This window comes from Coturnix japonica, unplaced genomic scaffold (assembly GCF_054131305.1).
Source record: "Coturnix japonica strain WE unplaced genomic scaffold, WE-NBRP24 Scf181, whole genome shotgun sequence".
Classification (NCBI taxonomy): Eukaryota; Metazoa; Chordata; class Aves; order Galliformes; family Phasianidae; genus Coturnix; species Coturnix japonica.
The window spans coordinates 623-15091 of NW_028189084.1; the positions used below are offsets into that span (position 1 = coordinate 623).

At 57.9% G+C, this 14469-nt stretch overlaps 1 protein-coding gene across 9 annotated transcripts in view; it reads left to right on the forward strand.

Annotated features, from left to right (window-relative positions):
- The first annotated feature begins 281 nt into the window (after positions 1-281).
- LOC107323953 (2-hydroxyacyl-CoA lyase 2-like) overlaps positions 282-14469 on the forward strand; it is a 56450-nt gene continuing 42262 nt past the window's right edge. The window contains exons 1-4 of one of the 9 annotated variants that reach the window (XM_085535792.1): positions 785-878; positions 3082-3128; positions 7375-7494; positions 10681-10882. In XM_085535792.1, coding sequence (XP_085391918.1) covers positions 7381-7494; positions 10681-10882 — 316 coding nt within the window. In that variant the 5' untranslated portion in view covers positions 785-878; positions 3082-3128; positions 7375-7380. Of the gene's footprint in view, positions 1024-3081; positions 3129-7344; positions 7495-10680; positions 10883-14469 lie in introns of all 9 variants that reach the window. The other 8 variants (XM_085535793.1, XM_085535791.1, XM_085535795.1 and 5 more) reach the window with 8 other exon arrangements.

A 14469-nucleotide genomic window follows, 5' to 3' on the forward strand; every position in this document is an offset into this window, starting at 1 on the left:
CCCCCATGGACTCCTATAGGAGACCCCCCCCATAGACTCCTATAGGAGACCCCCCCCCCCATAGACTTTTATAGGAGACCCCCCCATAGACTCCTATAGGAGACCCCCCCCCATAGACTCCTATAGGAGACCCCCCCCATAGACTCCCATAGGAGACCCCCCCCATAGACTCCTATAGGAGACCCCCCCCATAGACTCCTATAGGAGATCCCCCCCCATAGAATCCTATAGGAGACCCCCCCATATAGACTCCTATAGGAGATCCCCCCCATAGACTCCCATAGGAGACCCCCAAATGAACCCCCCCCATCAATAGGAGACCCCATATGACACCCTATAGGAGACCCTCGCCCCATATAAGACCCTATATGGGACCCCATAGGAGACCAGACCCATATAAAACCCCATATGACACCCTATAGGAGACCCTCGCCCCATATAAGACCCTATATGAGACCCCATAGGAGACCAGCCCCATATAGAACCCCATAGGAGACCCCTCCCCATATGAGACCCCAAATGAACCCCCCCCCTCAATAGCAGACCCTATAGGAGACCCTCGCCCCATATAAGACCCTATATGAGACCCTATGGGAGACCAGCCCCATATAGAGCCCCATAGGAAACCCCCATAGGAAACCCCTATAGACCCCCTATATGCGGTTGATTGACAGGCCATAGCCACGCCCCTCCCTCTTGGCCACGCCCCCTTCTACTTGGCCACGCCCCCTATAGGCCCCGCCCACTTTCCCTCACCCCTTCCTTATCCACCAATCAGCTTCAGGGATGCCCTATCACGTGACGGCGGGGGTGGGGGGCGTGAGCCGGATGCGGAAGTGTCCATCACGTGATCCCGGCTGTTCCGCCATCTTCCCGGAAGTAAGGTGCTGGTGTGGAGGGGTGACCCCCCCCCACGTGTGGGCGGGGCTTATCCAGGTGTGGGCGTGGCCTCAGGTTTGTGGGCGTGGCTTCCAGGTGTGGGCGGGGCTTGTGTACCCGGAAGTGGCCGCTGGTGGCAGCGAGGTTGGTTGGGGGGGGGGGGGGGTTTGATATGGGATATAGGGGGGGATATGGGGGTTATATGGGATATGGGGGGTTATGGGGCTGGGGGGGGTTATATGGGGGATATCGGGGTTATAGGGTGGGATATGGGGGATATGGGGGGGATATGGGGGTTATAGGGTGGGATATGGGGGATATGGGGGGAATATGGGGGTTATAGGGTGGGATATGGGGGGGTTATGGGGCTGGGGGGGGTTATATGGGGGTTATATGGGGGGGTTATATGGGATATGGGAGGTTATGGGGCTGGGGGGGGGTTATATGGGAGATATGGAGGGGGGATATGGGGGTTATAGGGTGGGTTATGGGGGATATGGGGGGGATATGGGGGTTATAGGGTGGGATATGGGGGATATGGGGGGGATATGGGGGTTATAGGGTGGGATATGGGGGGTATGGGGCTGGGGGGGGGTTATATGGGGGTTATATGGGGGGGTTATATGGGATATGGGGAGTTATGGGGCTGGGGGGGGTTATATGGGGGATATGGGGTTATAGGGTGGGTTATGGGGGATTTGGGGGTTATAAGGTGGGTTATGGGGGATATGGGGGGATATGGGGGTTATAGGGTGGGTTATGGGGGATATGGGGGGGATATGGGGGTTATAGGGTGGGTTATGGGGGGTATGGGGCTGGGGGGGGGGTTATATGGGGGATATGGGGGGGTTATATGGGATATGGGGGGTTATGGGCTGGTAGGGGTTATATGGGGGATATGGGGGGTTATATGGGATATGGGAGGTTATGGGGCTGGGGGGGGGTTATATGGGGGATATGTGGGGGATATGGGGGTTATAGGGTGGGATATGGGGGGTATGGGGGGGATATGGGGGTTATAGGGTGTTATATGGGGGATATGGGGGGGATATGGGGGTTATAGGGTGGGTTATGGGGGATATGAGGGGGATATGGGGGTTATAGGGTGGGATATGGGGGGTATGGGGCTGGGGGGGGGTTATATGGGGGTTATATGGGGGGGTTATATGGGATATGGGGGTTATGGGGCTGGGGGGGGGTTATCTGGGGGATATGTGGGGGATATGGGGGTTATAGGGTGGGATATGGGGGATATGGGGGGGATATGGGGGTTATAGGGTGGGATATGGGGGGTATGGGGCTGGGGGGGGGTTATATGGGGGATATGGGGGGGTTATATGGATATGGGGGGTTATGGGGCTGGGGGGGGTTATATGGGGGTTATATGGGGGGGTTATATGGGATATGGGGGTTATGGGGCTGGGGGGGGTTATATGGGGGATATGGGGGGGATATGGGGGTTATAGGGTGGGATATGGGGGATATGGAGGGGATATGGGGGGGATATGGGGGGGTTATATGGGATATGGGGGGGGTTATATGGGGGATATGGGGGGGATATGGGGGGGTTATATGGGGATATGGGGGGTTATGGGCTGGGGGGGAGGTTATATGGGGGATATGGGGGGGATATGGGGTTATAGGGTGGGTTATGGGGATATGGGGGATATGGGGGTTATAGGGTGGGATATGGGGGGTATGGGCTGTGGGGGGGTTATATGGGGGATATGGGGGGGTTATATGGGATATGGGGGGTTTTGGGGCTGGGGGGGGGGGTTATATGAGGAATATGTGGGGGATATGGGAGTTATAGGGTGGGATATGGGGGTATGGGGATGGGGGGGTTATATGGGGGGGTTATATGGGATATGGGGGGTTATGGGGCTGGGGGGGAGGTTATATGGGGATATGGGGGAGATATGGGGGTTATAGGGTGGGTTATGGGGGATATGGGGGTTATAGGGTGGGTTATGGGGGATATGGGGGTTATAGGGTGGGTTATGGGGGATATGGGGGTTATAGGGTGGGTTATGGGGGATATGGGGGTTATAGGGGGGTTATGGGGGATATGGGGGTTTAGGGTGGGTTATGGGGGATATGGGGGGGATATGGGGTTATAGGGTGGGTTATGGGGGGTGTGGGGCTGGCGGGGGGTGACATGGGATGAATGGGGTCAATAAACCCCCCCCCCCAATTCCCTACAGGACCAGATTGTCCCCATTGATTGTCACCTTATTGTCACCCAGCAGGTAAATGGCCCTAAATGGGGGGGACATAATAACCCCTTAATGTCCCCCCCCCATTGACATTCTATGGCCCTAAATGGGGGGGGGACATAATAACCCCTTAATGTCCCCCCCCATTGACATTCTATGGCCCTAAATGGGGGGGGGGACATAATAACCCCTTAATGTCCCCCCCCCATTGACATTCTATGGCCCTAAATGGGGGGGGGGACATAATAACCCCTTAATGTCCCCCCCCCATTGACATTCTATGGCCCTAAATGGGGGGGGGACATAATAACCCCCTTAATGTCCCCCCCCATTGACATTCTATGGCCCTAAATTTGGGGGGGGGGGGACATAATAACCCCTTAATGTCCCCCCCCCCATTGATATTCTATGGCCCTAAATGGGGGGGGGGGGACATTCTATGGCCCTAAATGGGGGGGGGGGACATTCTATGGCCCTAAATGGGGGGGGGGACATAATAACCCCTTAATGTCCCCCCCCATTGACATTCTATGGCCCTAAATGGGGGGGGGGGACATTCTATGGCCCTAAATGGGGGGGGGGACATAATAACCCCTTAATGTCCCCCCCCATTGACATTCTATGGCCCTAAATGGGGGGGGGGGGGACATAATAACCCCTTAATGTCCCCCCCCCATTGACATTCTATGGCCATAAATGGGGGGGGGGACATAATAACCCCTTAATGTCACCCCCCCCATTGACATTCTATGGCCCTAAATGGGGGGGGGGGGACATAATAACCCCTTAATGTCCCCCCCCCATTGACATTCTATGGCCCTAAATGGGGGGGGGGACATAATAACCCCTTAATGTCCCCCCCCCCATTGACATTCTATGGCCCTATATGGGGGGGGGGGGACATAATAACCCCTTAATGTCCCCCCCCCTATTGACATTCTATGGCCCTAAATGGGGGGGGGGACATAATAACCCCTTAATGTCCCCCCCCCCATTGACATTCTATGGCCCTAAATGGGGGGGGGGGGGGACATAATAACCCCTTAATGTCCCCCCCCCATTGACATTCTATGGCCCTAAATGGGGGGGGGGGGGACATTCTATGGCCCTAAATGGGGGGGGGGGGACATTCTATGGCCCTAAATGGGGGGGGGGGGACATTCTATGGCCCTAAATTGGGGGGGGGGACATAATAACCCCTTAATGTCCCCCCCCCCATTGACATTCTATGGCCCTAAATGGGGGGGGGGGGACATTCTATGGCCCTAAATGGGGGGGGGGGGGACACATAATAACCCCTTAATCTCCCCCCCCCATTGACATTCTATGGCCCTAAATGGGGGGGGGGGGACATTCCATGGCCCTATATGGGGGGGGGGACATTCCATGGCCCTAAATGGGGGGGGGGGACATAATAACCCCTTAATATCACCCCCCCATTGACATCCTATGGCCCTAAATGGGGGGGGGGACATAATAACCCCTTAATGTCACCCCCCCATTGACATTCTATGGCCCTAAATGGGGGGGGGGGGACATTCTATGGCCCTAAATGGGGGGGGGGGGACATAATAACCCCTTAATGTCCCCCCCCCATTGACATTCTATGGCCTTAATTGGGGGGTGGGGGACATTCTATGGCCCTAAATGGGGGGGGGGGGACATTCCATGGCCCTATATGGGGGGGGGGACATTCTTTGGCCCTATATGGGGGGGGGGGGGGGACATTCCATGGCCCTATATGGGGGGGGGGGACATTCCATGGCCCTATATGGGGGGGGGGACATTCCATGGCCCTATATGCCCATCCCATCCCTTCCCTTAGGGCTCATATAGGGCCGGGGGGGGTGGGGGGGGGGGGTTATTATCCATCCCCACCTCATCCGGGAGACGCCATCGTTAGGGTGTCATTATGCAAATGAACTCGGGGGCTTAATTAAACGTGGCTTTAATTAAGGCACCATATCCTGTATGGGTTCCCTATGGGGCTATAGGGTGCTCCTTTGGGGTCTCGACCCCATTAGGTGCCCCCATATCCCATAGGGGTTCCCTATGGGGCTATAGGGTGCCCATTTGGGGTCCTGGCCCCATTAGGTGCCCCCATATCCCATAGGGGTTCCCTATGGGGCTATAGGGTGCCCATTTGGGGTCCTGACCCCATTAGGTGCCCCCATATCCCATAGGGGTTCCCTATGGGGCTATAGGGTGCCCCTTTGGGGTTCCATCCCCATTAGGTGCCCCCATATCCCATAGGGGTTCCCTATTGACTTGTAGGGTGTCCCTTTGGGGTCCCGACCCCATTAGGTTCCCCCATATCTCATAGGGGTTCCCTATGGTGGTATAGGGTGTCCCTTTGGGGTCCCATCCCCTTTAGGTGCCCCCACATCCCATAGGAGTTCCCTATTGACTTGTAGGGTGCCCCATTAGGGTCCCATCCCCATTAGGTGCCCCCATATCCCATTGTTCCCTATGGCGCCCCATAGGGTTTGTCCCCATCCCTTTGGGGTCCCGACCCCATTAGGTGCCCCCATATCTCAATGGGGTTCCCTATGGTGGTATAGGGTGCCACTTTGGGGTCCCATCCCCTTTAGGTCCCCCCACATCTCAATGGGGTTTCCTATAGGGCCGTAGGGTGTCCCTTTGGGGTCTCGACCCCATTAGGTGCCACCCCATCTCATAGGGGTTCCCTATGGGGCTCATGGGTGCCCCTTTGGGGTCTCGACCCCATTAGGTGCCCCCACATCTCAATAGGGTTTCCTATAGGGCCGTAGGGTGTCCCATTGGGGTACCGGCCCCATTAGGTTCCCCCATATCTCAATGGGGTTCCCTATGGGGCTATAGGGTGCTCCTTTGGGGTCTCGACCCCATTAGGTGCCCCCACATCTCAATGGGGTTCCCTATGGGGCTATAGGGTGCCCATTTGGGGTCCCATCCCCATTAGGTGCCCCCATATCTCATAGGGGTTCCCTATGGGGCTATAGGGTGCTCCTTTGGGGTCTCGACCCCATTAGGTTCCCCCATATCTCATAGGGGTTCCCTATTGACTTCTAGGGTGCCCCATTGGGGTCCCGACCCCATTAGGTGCCCCCACATCTCATAGGGTTTCCCTATGGGGCTATAGGGTGTCCCATTGGGGTCTTGACCCCATTAGGTGCCCCCATATCTCAATGGGGTTTCCTATAGGGCCGTAGGGTGCCCCTTTGGGGTCCTGACCCCATTAGGTTCCCCCCACATCCCATAGGGGTTCCCTATGGGGCTGTAGGGTGCCCCTTTGGGGTCCCAACCCCATTAGGTTCCCCCATATTTCATATGGGTTCCATATGGGGCTGTTGGTTGCCCATTTGGGGTCTCGACCCCATTCGGTGCCCCCATATCTCATAGGGGTTCCCTATGGGGCTCTTGGGTGCCCATTTGGGGTCTTGACCCCATTAGGTGCCCCCACATCTCAATGGGGTTTCCTATAGGGCCGTAGGGTGTCCCTTTTGGGGTCCCAACCCCATTAGGTTCCCCCCATCCCATAGGGGTTCCCTATTGACTTGTAGGGTGCCCATTGGGGTCCCGACCCCATTAGGTGCCCCCATATCTCATAGGGGTTCCCTATGGGGCTATAGGGTGTCCCTTTGGGGTCCCGACCCCATTAGGTGCCCCCACATCCCATAGGGGTTCCCTATTGACTTGTAGGGTGCCCCATTGGGGTCCCAACCCCATTAGGTGCCCCCATATCTCATAGGGGTTCCCTGTTGACTTGTAGGGTGCCCCTTTGGGGTCCTGACCCCATTAGGTGCCCCCATATCTCATAGGGGTTCTTTATTGTCTTGTAGGGTGCCCCATTGGGGTCCCGACCCCATTAGGTGCCCCCACATCTCATAAGGGTTCCCTATGGGGCTATAGGGTGCCCATTTGGGGTCCCATCCCCTTTAGGTCCCCCCATATCTCAATGGGGTTCCCTATGGGGCCGTAGGGTGCCCCTTTGGGGTCCCGACCCCATTAGGTGCCACCCCATCTCCCATTGTTCCCTATGGAGACCCATAGGGTTTGTCCCCATCCCTTTGGGGTCCCGACCCCATTAGGTGCCCCCACATCCCATAGGGGTTCCCTATTGACTTGTAGGGTGCCCCATTGGGGTCCCATCCCCTCTAGGTCCCCCCATATCCCATATGGGTTCCCTATGGGGCTATAGGGTGCCCCATTGGGGTCCATCCCCATTAGGTGCCCCCCATCTCCCATTGTTCCCTATGGCGCCCCATAGTGTTTGTCCCCATCCCTTTCTGCCCCATAGATCCCCATGGATCTCCTCCCCACCGTTGGCTCTATACTCGCCGTCCTATTGTTGGTGCTGACCTCGGCCCTATTGGGGGCAGCCCATCACTTGGGCCTCATCTACCAGCTCTTCCATAAGGTGGGATTAAAAGACCCCCCACCCTATAACCCCATCTACCCCATAAACCCCCCTTACCCCATAACCCCCCCTTCTCTATCCCTATAGACCCCAACCACCCCCCAGCCTATAACCCATCTACCCCATAAACCCCCCTTCTCTATCCCTATAGACCAACGACCCCCCACCCTATAACCCCATCTATCCCATAAACCCCCCTTCTCTATCCCTATAGACCCCAACGACCCCCCACCCTATAACCCCATCTATCCCATAAACCCCCCTTCTCTATCCCTATAGACCCCAAAAACCCCCCACCCCATAACCCCATCTATCCCATAAACCCCCCTTCTCTATCCCTATAGACCCCTCCCCAACGACCCCCCACCCCCTATAACCCCATCTATCACATTAATCCCCCCTTCTCTATCCCTATAGACCAACCACCCCCCACCCTATAACCCCATCTATCCCATAAAACCCCCCTTCTCTATCCCTATAGACCCCTCCCCATTTATCTCCCACCCTATAACCCCATCTATCCCATAAAACCCCCCTTCTCTATCCCTATAGACCCCAACCACCCCCCACCCTATAACCCATCTACCCCATAAACCCCCCTTCTCTATCCCTATAGACCAACGACCCCCCACCCTATAACCCCATCTATCCCATAAACCCCCCTTCTCTATCCCTATAGACCCCAACGACCCCCCACCCTATAACCCATCTATCCCATTAAACCCCCCTATCTCTATCCCTATAGACCCCTCCCCATTTATCCCTCCCCATAACCCCATCTATCCCATTGGACCCCTCTTCTCTATCCCTATAGACCCCTCCCCAACCACCCCCCACCCTAATAACCCTACAACCCCCCACCCTAAAACCCATCTATCCCATTCAACCCCCCTTCTCTATCCCTTGAGACCCCTCCCCAAAGACCCCCCACCCTAAAAACCCAACCACCCCCCACCCTATAACCCCATCTCTCCCATTGGACCCCCCTTCTCTATCCCTACAGACCCCTCCCCTATAACCCCCCCACCCTAAAAGCCAACCACCCCCCACCCTATAACCCTATCTATCCAATTCGACCCCCCTTCTATCCCTATAGACCCCTCCCCATTTATCCCCCACCCTATAACCCCATCTATCCCATAAACCCCCCTTCTCTATCCCTATAGACCCCAACAACCCCCCACCCTAAAAACCCAACAACCCCCCCACCCTATAACCCCATCTATCCCATTGGACCCCCCTCCTCTATCCCTATAGACCCCTCCCCATTTACCCCCCACCCTATAACCCCATCTATCCCATTCCACCCCCATTCTCTATCCTTATAGACCCCAAACACCCCCCACCCTATAACCCCATCGATCCCATTCAACCCCCCTTCTCTATCTCTATAGACCCCTCCCCATTTATCCCCCACCCTATAACCCCAACTATCCCATAAACCCCCTTCTCTATCCCTATAGACCCCAACATCCCCCCACCCTATAACCCCATCTATCCCATTGGACACCCTTCTCTATCCCTATAGACCCCTCCCCATTTATCCCCCACCCTATAACCCCATCTATCCCATAAAACCCCCTTCTCTATCCCTATAGACCCCTCCCCATTTATCCCCCACCCTAAATACCCAACCCCCTATAACCCCCACTCTGCCCCCTATAGCCCCCCCTCTACCCTCTATAGCCCCCATTCTGCCCCCTATATCCCCCACTCTGCCCCCTATACCCCCCATTCAGCCCCCTATACCCCCCATTCAGCCCCCTATAGCCCCCATTCTGCCCCCTATATCCCCCACTCTGCCCCCTATACCCCCCACTCAGCCCCCTATACCCCCCACTCTGCCCCCTATATCCCCCACTCTGCCCCCTATAGCCCCCACTCTGCCCCTATAGCCCCCACTCTGCCCCTATAGCCCCCACTCTGCCCCCTATACCCCCCACTCTGCCCCCTATATCTCCCATTCAGCCCCCTATAGCCCCCACTCTACCCCTATAACCCCCACTCTGCCCCCTATACCCCCCACTCTGCCCCCTATAGCCCCCATTCAGCCCCCTATAGCCCCCACTCTGCCCCCTATATCCCCCACTCTGCCCCCTATACCCCCACTCTGCCCCTATAGCCCCCACTCTGCCCCCTATACCCCCCACTCTGCCCCCTATACCCCCCACTCTGCCCCTATACCCCCCACTCTGCCCCTATAGCCCCCACTCTGCCCCCTATACCCCCCACTCTGCCCCATATAGCCCCCACTCTGCCCCTATATCCCCCATTCTGCCCCCTATATCCCCCACTCTGCCCCTATACCCCCCACTCTGCCCCCTATACCCCCCACTCTGCCCCTATACCCCCCACTCTGCCCCTATATCCCCCACTCTACCCCCTATAGCCCCCACTCTGCCCCTATACCCCCCACTCTGCCCCCTATAGCCCCCCCTCTACCCTCTATAGCCCCCCCTCTGCCCCTATAGCCCCCATTCTGCCCCCTATAGCCCCCCCTCTGCCCCTATACCCCCCACTCTGCCCCCTATAGCCCCCACTCTGCCCCCTATAGCCCCCCATTCTGCCCCCTATAGCCCCCCCTCTACCCTCTATAGCCCCCATTCTGCCCCCTATAGCCCCCACTCCGCCCCCTATAGCCCCCACTCCGCCCCCTATAGCCCCCACTCTGCCCCCTATATTCCCCACTCTACCCCCTATAGCCCCCACTCTACCCCCTATAGCCCCCATTCTGCCCCTATAGCCCCCACTCTGCCCCCTATATCCCCCATTCAGCCCCCTATAGCCCCCACTCCACCCCCTATAGCCCCTACTCTGCCCCCTATAGCCCCCACTCTACCCCCTATAGCCCCCACTCTGCCCCTATAGCCCCCCCCTACCCTCTATAGCCCCCACTCTGCCCCCTATATCCCCCATTCTGCCCCATATAGCCCCCATTCTGCCCCCTATACCCCCCACTCTGCCCCTATAGCCCCCACTCTGCCCCCTATACCCCCCATTCAGCCCCCTATAGCCCCCACTCTGCCCCCTATACCCCCACTCTGCCCCCTATAGTCCCCACCCTATAACCCCATCTATCCCATTCAACCCCCCTTCTCTATCCCTATAGACCCCAACCACCCCCCACCCTATAACCCATCTCTCCCATTGCACCCCCCCTCATTTTCTCTCTCCCCCCCCCCCCAGGTTGACCCCAGGAGCCCCCGCCATGGGGGCGAGTTGGTGGCCGAGGTCCTGAGGTCCCACGGGGTCGGGGTCGTGTTCGCGCTGGCGGGGGGTCACATCTCCCCCATTTTAGTGGCCGCCGAGAAGGTCGGGATCCGCGTGGTGGACACGCGGCACGAGGCCACGGCCGTGTTCGCTGCCGACGCCGTGTCCAGGTTATCAGGTATAGGGGGGTATAGGGGGCTATAGGGGGCAGAATGGGGGCTATAGGGGGCTATAGGGGTAGAATGAAGGCTATAGGGGGGGAATGGTGGTATAGGGGGGGAATAGGGGGTATAGGGGGGGAATGGGGGGTATAGGGGGATATAGGGGGCAGAATGGGGGGTATAGGGGGCAGAATGGGGGTATAGGGGGGGAATCGGGGGTATAGGGGGCAGAGTGGGGGCTATAGGGGGCAGAGTGGGGGATATAGGGGGGGAATGGGGGATATAGGGGGGGAATGGGGGGTATAGGGGGGCAATGGGGGGTATAGGGGGGGAATGGGGGGTATAGGGGGCAGAGTGGGGGATATAGGGGGGGAATGGGGGCTATAGGGGGCAGAGTGGGGGCTATATGGGGCTATAGGGGGCAGAGTGGGGGTATAGGGGGGGAATGGGGGATATAGGGGGGGAATGGGGGAATGGGGGATATAGGGGCAGAATGGGGGATATAGGGGCGGAGTGGGGGGTATAGGGGGGGAATGGGGGGTAGAGGGGGGGAATGGGGGGTATAGGGGGTAGAGTGGGGGATATAGGGGGGCAGAGTGGGGGTTATAGGGGGCAGAGTGGGGGATATAGGGGGGGAATGGAGGGTATAGGGGGTAGAGTGGGATATAGGGGGCAGAATGGGGGATATAGGGGCAGAGTGGGGGCTATAGGGGAAGAGTGGGGGATATAGGGGCGGAGTGCGGGGTATAGGGGGATGAGTGGGGGGTATACGGGGTAGAGTGGGGGGTATGGGGGGCAGAATGGGGGGCTATAGGGGGCGGAGTGGGGGCTATAGGGGGCAGAGTGGGGGCTATAGTGGGTGGAGTGGGGGCTATAGGGGGCAGAGTGGGGGTATAGGGGGCGGAGTGGGGGGTATAGGGGGCAGAGTGGGGGCTATAGGGGCAGAGTGGGGGATATAGTGGGCAGAGTGGGGTCTATAGGGGGCAGAGTGGGGGGTATAGGGGCAGAGTGGGGGCTATAGGGGGCAGAGTGGGGGATATAGGGGGGGAATGGAGGGTATAGGGGGTAGAGTGGGATATAGGGGGCAGAATGGGGGATATAGGGGCTATAGGGGGCAGAGTGGGGGCTATAGGGGCAGAGTGGGGCGTATAGGGGGCAGAGTAGGGGGTATAGGGGGTAGACTGGGGAATATAGGGGGCAGAGTGGGGGATATAGGGGGGGAATGGGGGTATAGGGGGGGAATGGGGGATATAGGGGGGGAATCGGGGTATAGGGGGGGAATGGGGGCTATAGGGGGCAGAGTGGGGGATATAGGGGGATGAGTGGGGGTATAGGGGGGGAATGGCGGTATAGGGGGGGAATGGAGGGTATAGGGGGGGAATGGGGGATATAAGGGGCTATAGGGGGCAGAATGGGGGGTATAGGGGGGGAATGGGGGATATAGGGGGTAGAGTGGGGGCTATAGGGGGCAGAGTGGGGGCTATAGGGGGCAGAGTGGGGGCTATAGGGGCGGAGTGGAGGCTATAGGGGGCAGAATGGGGGCTATAGGGGCAGAGTGGGGGGTATAGGGGGCAGAGTGGGGGCTATAGGGGGCAGAGTGGGGGTTATAGGGGGTAGCGTGCGGGGTATAGGGGAAGAGTGGGGGCTATAGGGGGCAGAGTGGGGGATATAGGGGGGGAATGGGGAGTATAGAGGGTGGAGTGGGGGATATAGGGGGGGAATGGGGGGTATAGGGGGTGGAGTGGGGGATATAGGGGGGGAATGGGGGGTATAGGGGGTAGAGTGGGGGGTATAGGGGGTGGAGTGGGGGCTATAGGGGGGGAATGGGGGGTATAGGGGCAGAGTGGGAGGTATAGGGGGTAGAGTGGGGGGAATAGGGGGGGAATGGGGGGTATAGGGGGTGGCGTGGGGGCTATAGGGGGGGAATGGGGGGTATAGGGGCAGAGTGGGGGCTATAGGGGGTGGAGTGGGGGTTGTAGGGGGCAGAGTGGGGGCTATAGGGGGCAGAGTGGGGGATATAGGGGGGGAATGGGGGTATAGGGGGGGAATGGAGGGTATAGGGGGCAGAGGGGGGGGGGATAGGGGGCGGAATAGGGGATATAGGGGCAGAGTGGGGGCTATAGGGGGCAGAGTGGGGGGTATAGGGGGCAGAATGGGGGCTATAGGGGGCTATAGGGGGCAGAAAGGGGGCTATAGGGAGTAGAGTGGGGGGTATAGGGGGTAGAGTGGGGGGTATAGGGGCAGAGTGGGGGCTATAGGGGGTAGAGTGGGGGCTATAGGGGGCAGAGTGGGGGCTATACGGGGTGGAGTGGGGGATATAGGGGGGGAATGGGGGATATAGGGGGGGAATGGGGGATATAGGGGGCAGAGTGGGGGATATAGGGGGGGAATGGGGTATAGGGGGGGAATGGGGGCTATAGGGGGCAGAGTGGGGGGTATAGGGGCGGAGTGGGGGGTATAGGGGCGGAGTGGGGGCTATAGGGGCAGAGTGGGGGCTATAGGGGGCGGAGTGGGGGCTATAGGGGGCTAAGGGGCAGAGTAGGGGCTATAGGGGGCAGAATGGGGGCTATAGGGGGCAGAGTGGGGGCTATAGGGGGCAGAGTGGGGGATATAGGGGGCAGAGTGGGGGCTATAGGGGCAGAGTGGGGCTGTAGGAACCTATAGGGGATGGTAGAGCTCATGGTTAACCCTATAGTCTAGATCTGTAGGGCTAATGGCCAACACCATCCTCTTCCCTATAGGATATAGGGTTTTGGGGTCGTCCCACCCTTATGGGATCCCTATTGAGTGGATCCCTCCTCGTGTCTCTCAACTTTGGGGTTTCTCCCCATTTATTCCCATCCTAAACCCACATAGGATCTCTAGGGTCAATGGGACGAGGGGAGGTAGATCTCATGGCAACACCATCCTCTTCCCTATAGGATATAGGGTTTTTGGGGTCGTCCCACCCTTATGGGATCCCTATTGAGTGGATCCCTCCTCGTGTCTCTCAACTTTGGGTTTTCTCCCCATTTATTCCCACCCCAAACCCATATAGGATCTCTAGGGTCAATGGGACCAAGTGGAGGTAGATCTAATGGCCAACACCATCCTCTTCCCTATAGGATATAGGGTTTTGGGGTCGTCCCACCCTTATGGGATCCCTATTGAGTGGATCCCTCCTCGTGTCTCTCAACTTTGGGTTTTCTCCCCATTTATTCCCACCCTAAACCCATATAGGATCTCTAGGGTTAATAGGATGAGTGGAGGTAGATCCAATGGCCAACACCATCCTCTTCCCTATAGGATATAGGGTTTTGGGGTCGTCCCACCCTTATGGGATCCCAGTTGAGTCGAGCTCTCATCCATGGGTTTCATCCCATCTTATCCCCCACCCCAAACCAATTTGGGGTCTGTAGGGTCAATGGGACGAGGAGAGGTAGAACACAATCCTCTATGGGATGGAGGATTTGGGGTTGTCTCTGTTTTATGGGGTTTTTATGGGTTTCTCCCCATTTATTCCCACCCCAAACCAATTTGGGGTCTGTAGGGTCAATGGGACCAAGTGGAGGTAGATCTAATGGCCTACACCATCCTCGTCCCTATAGGATATAGGGTTTTGGGG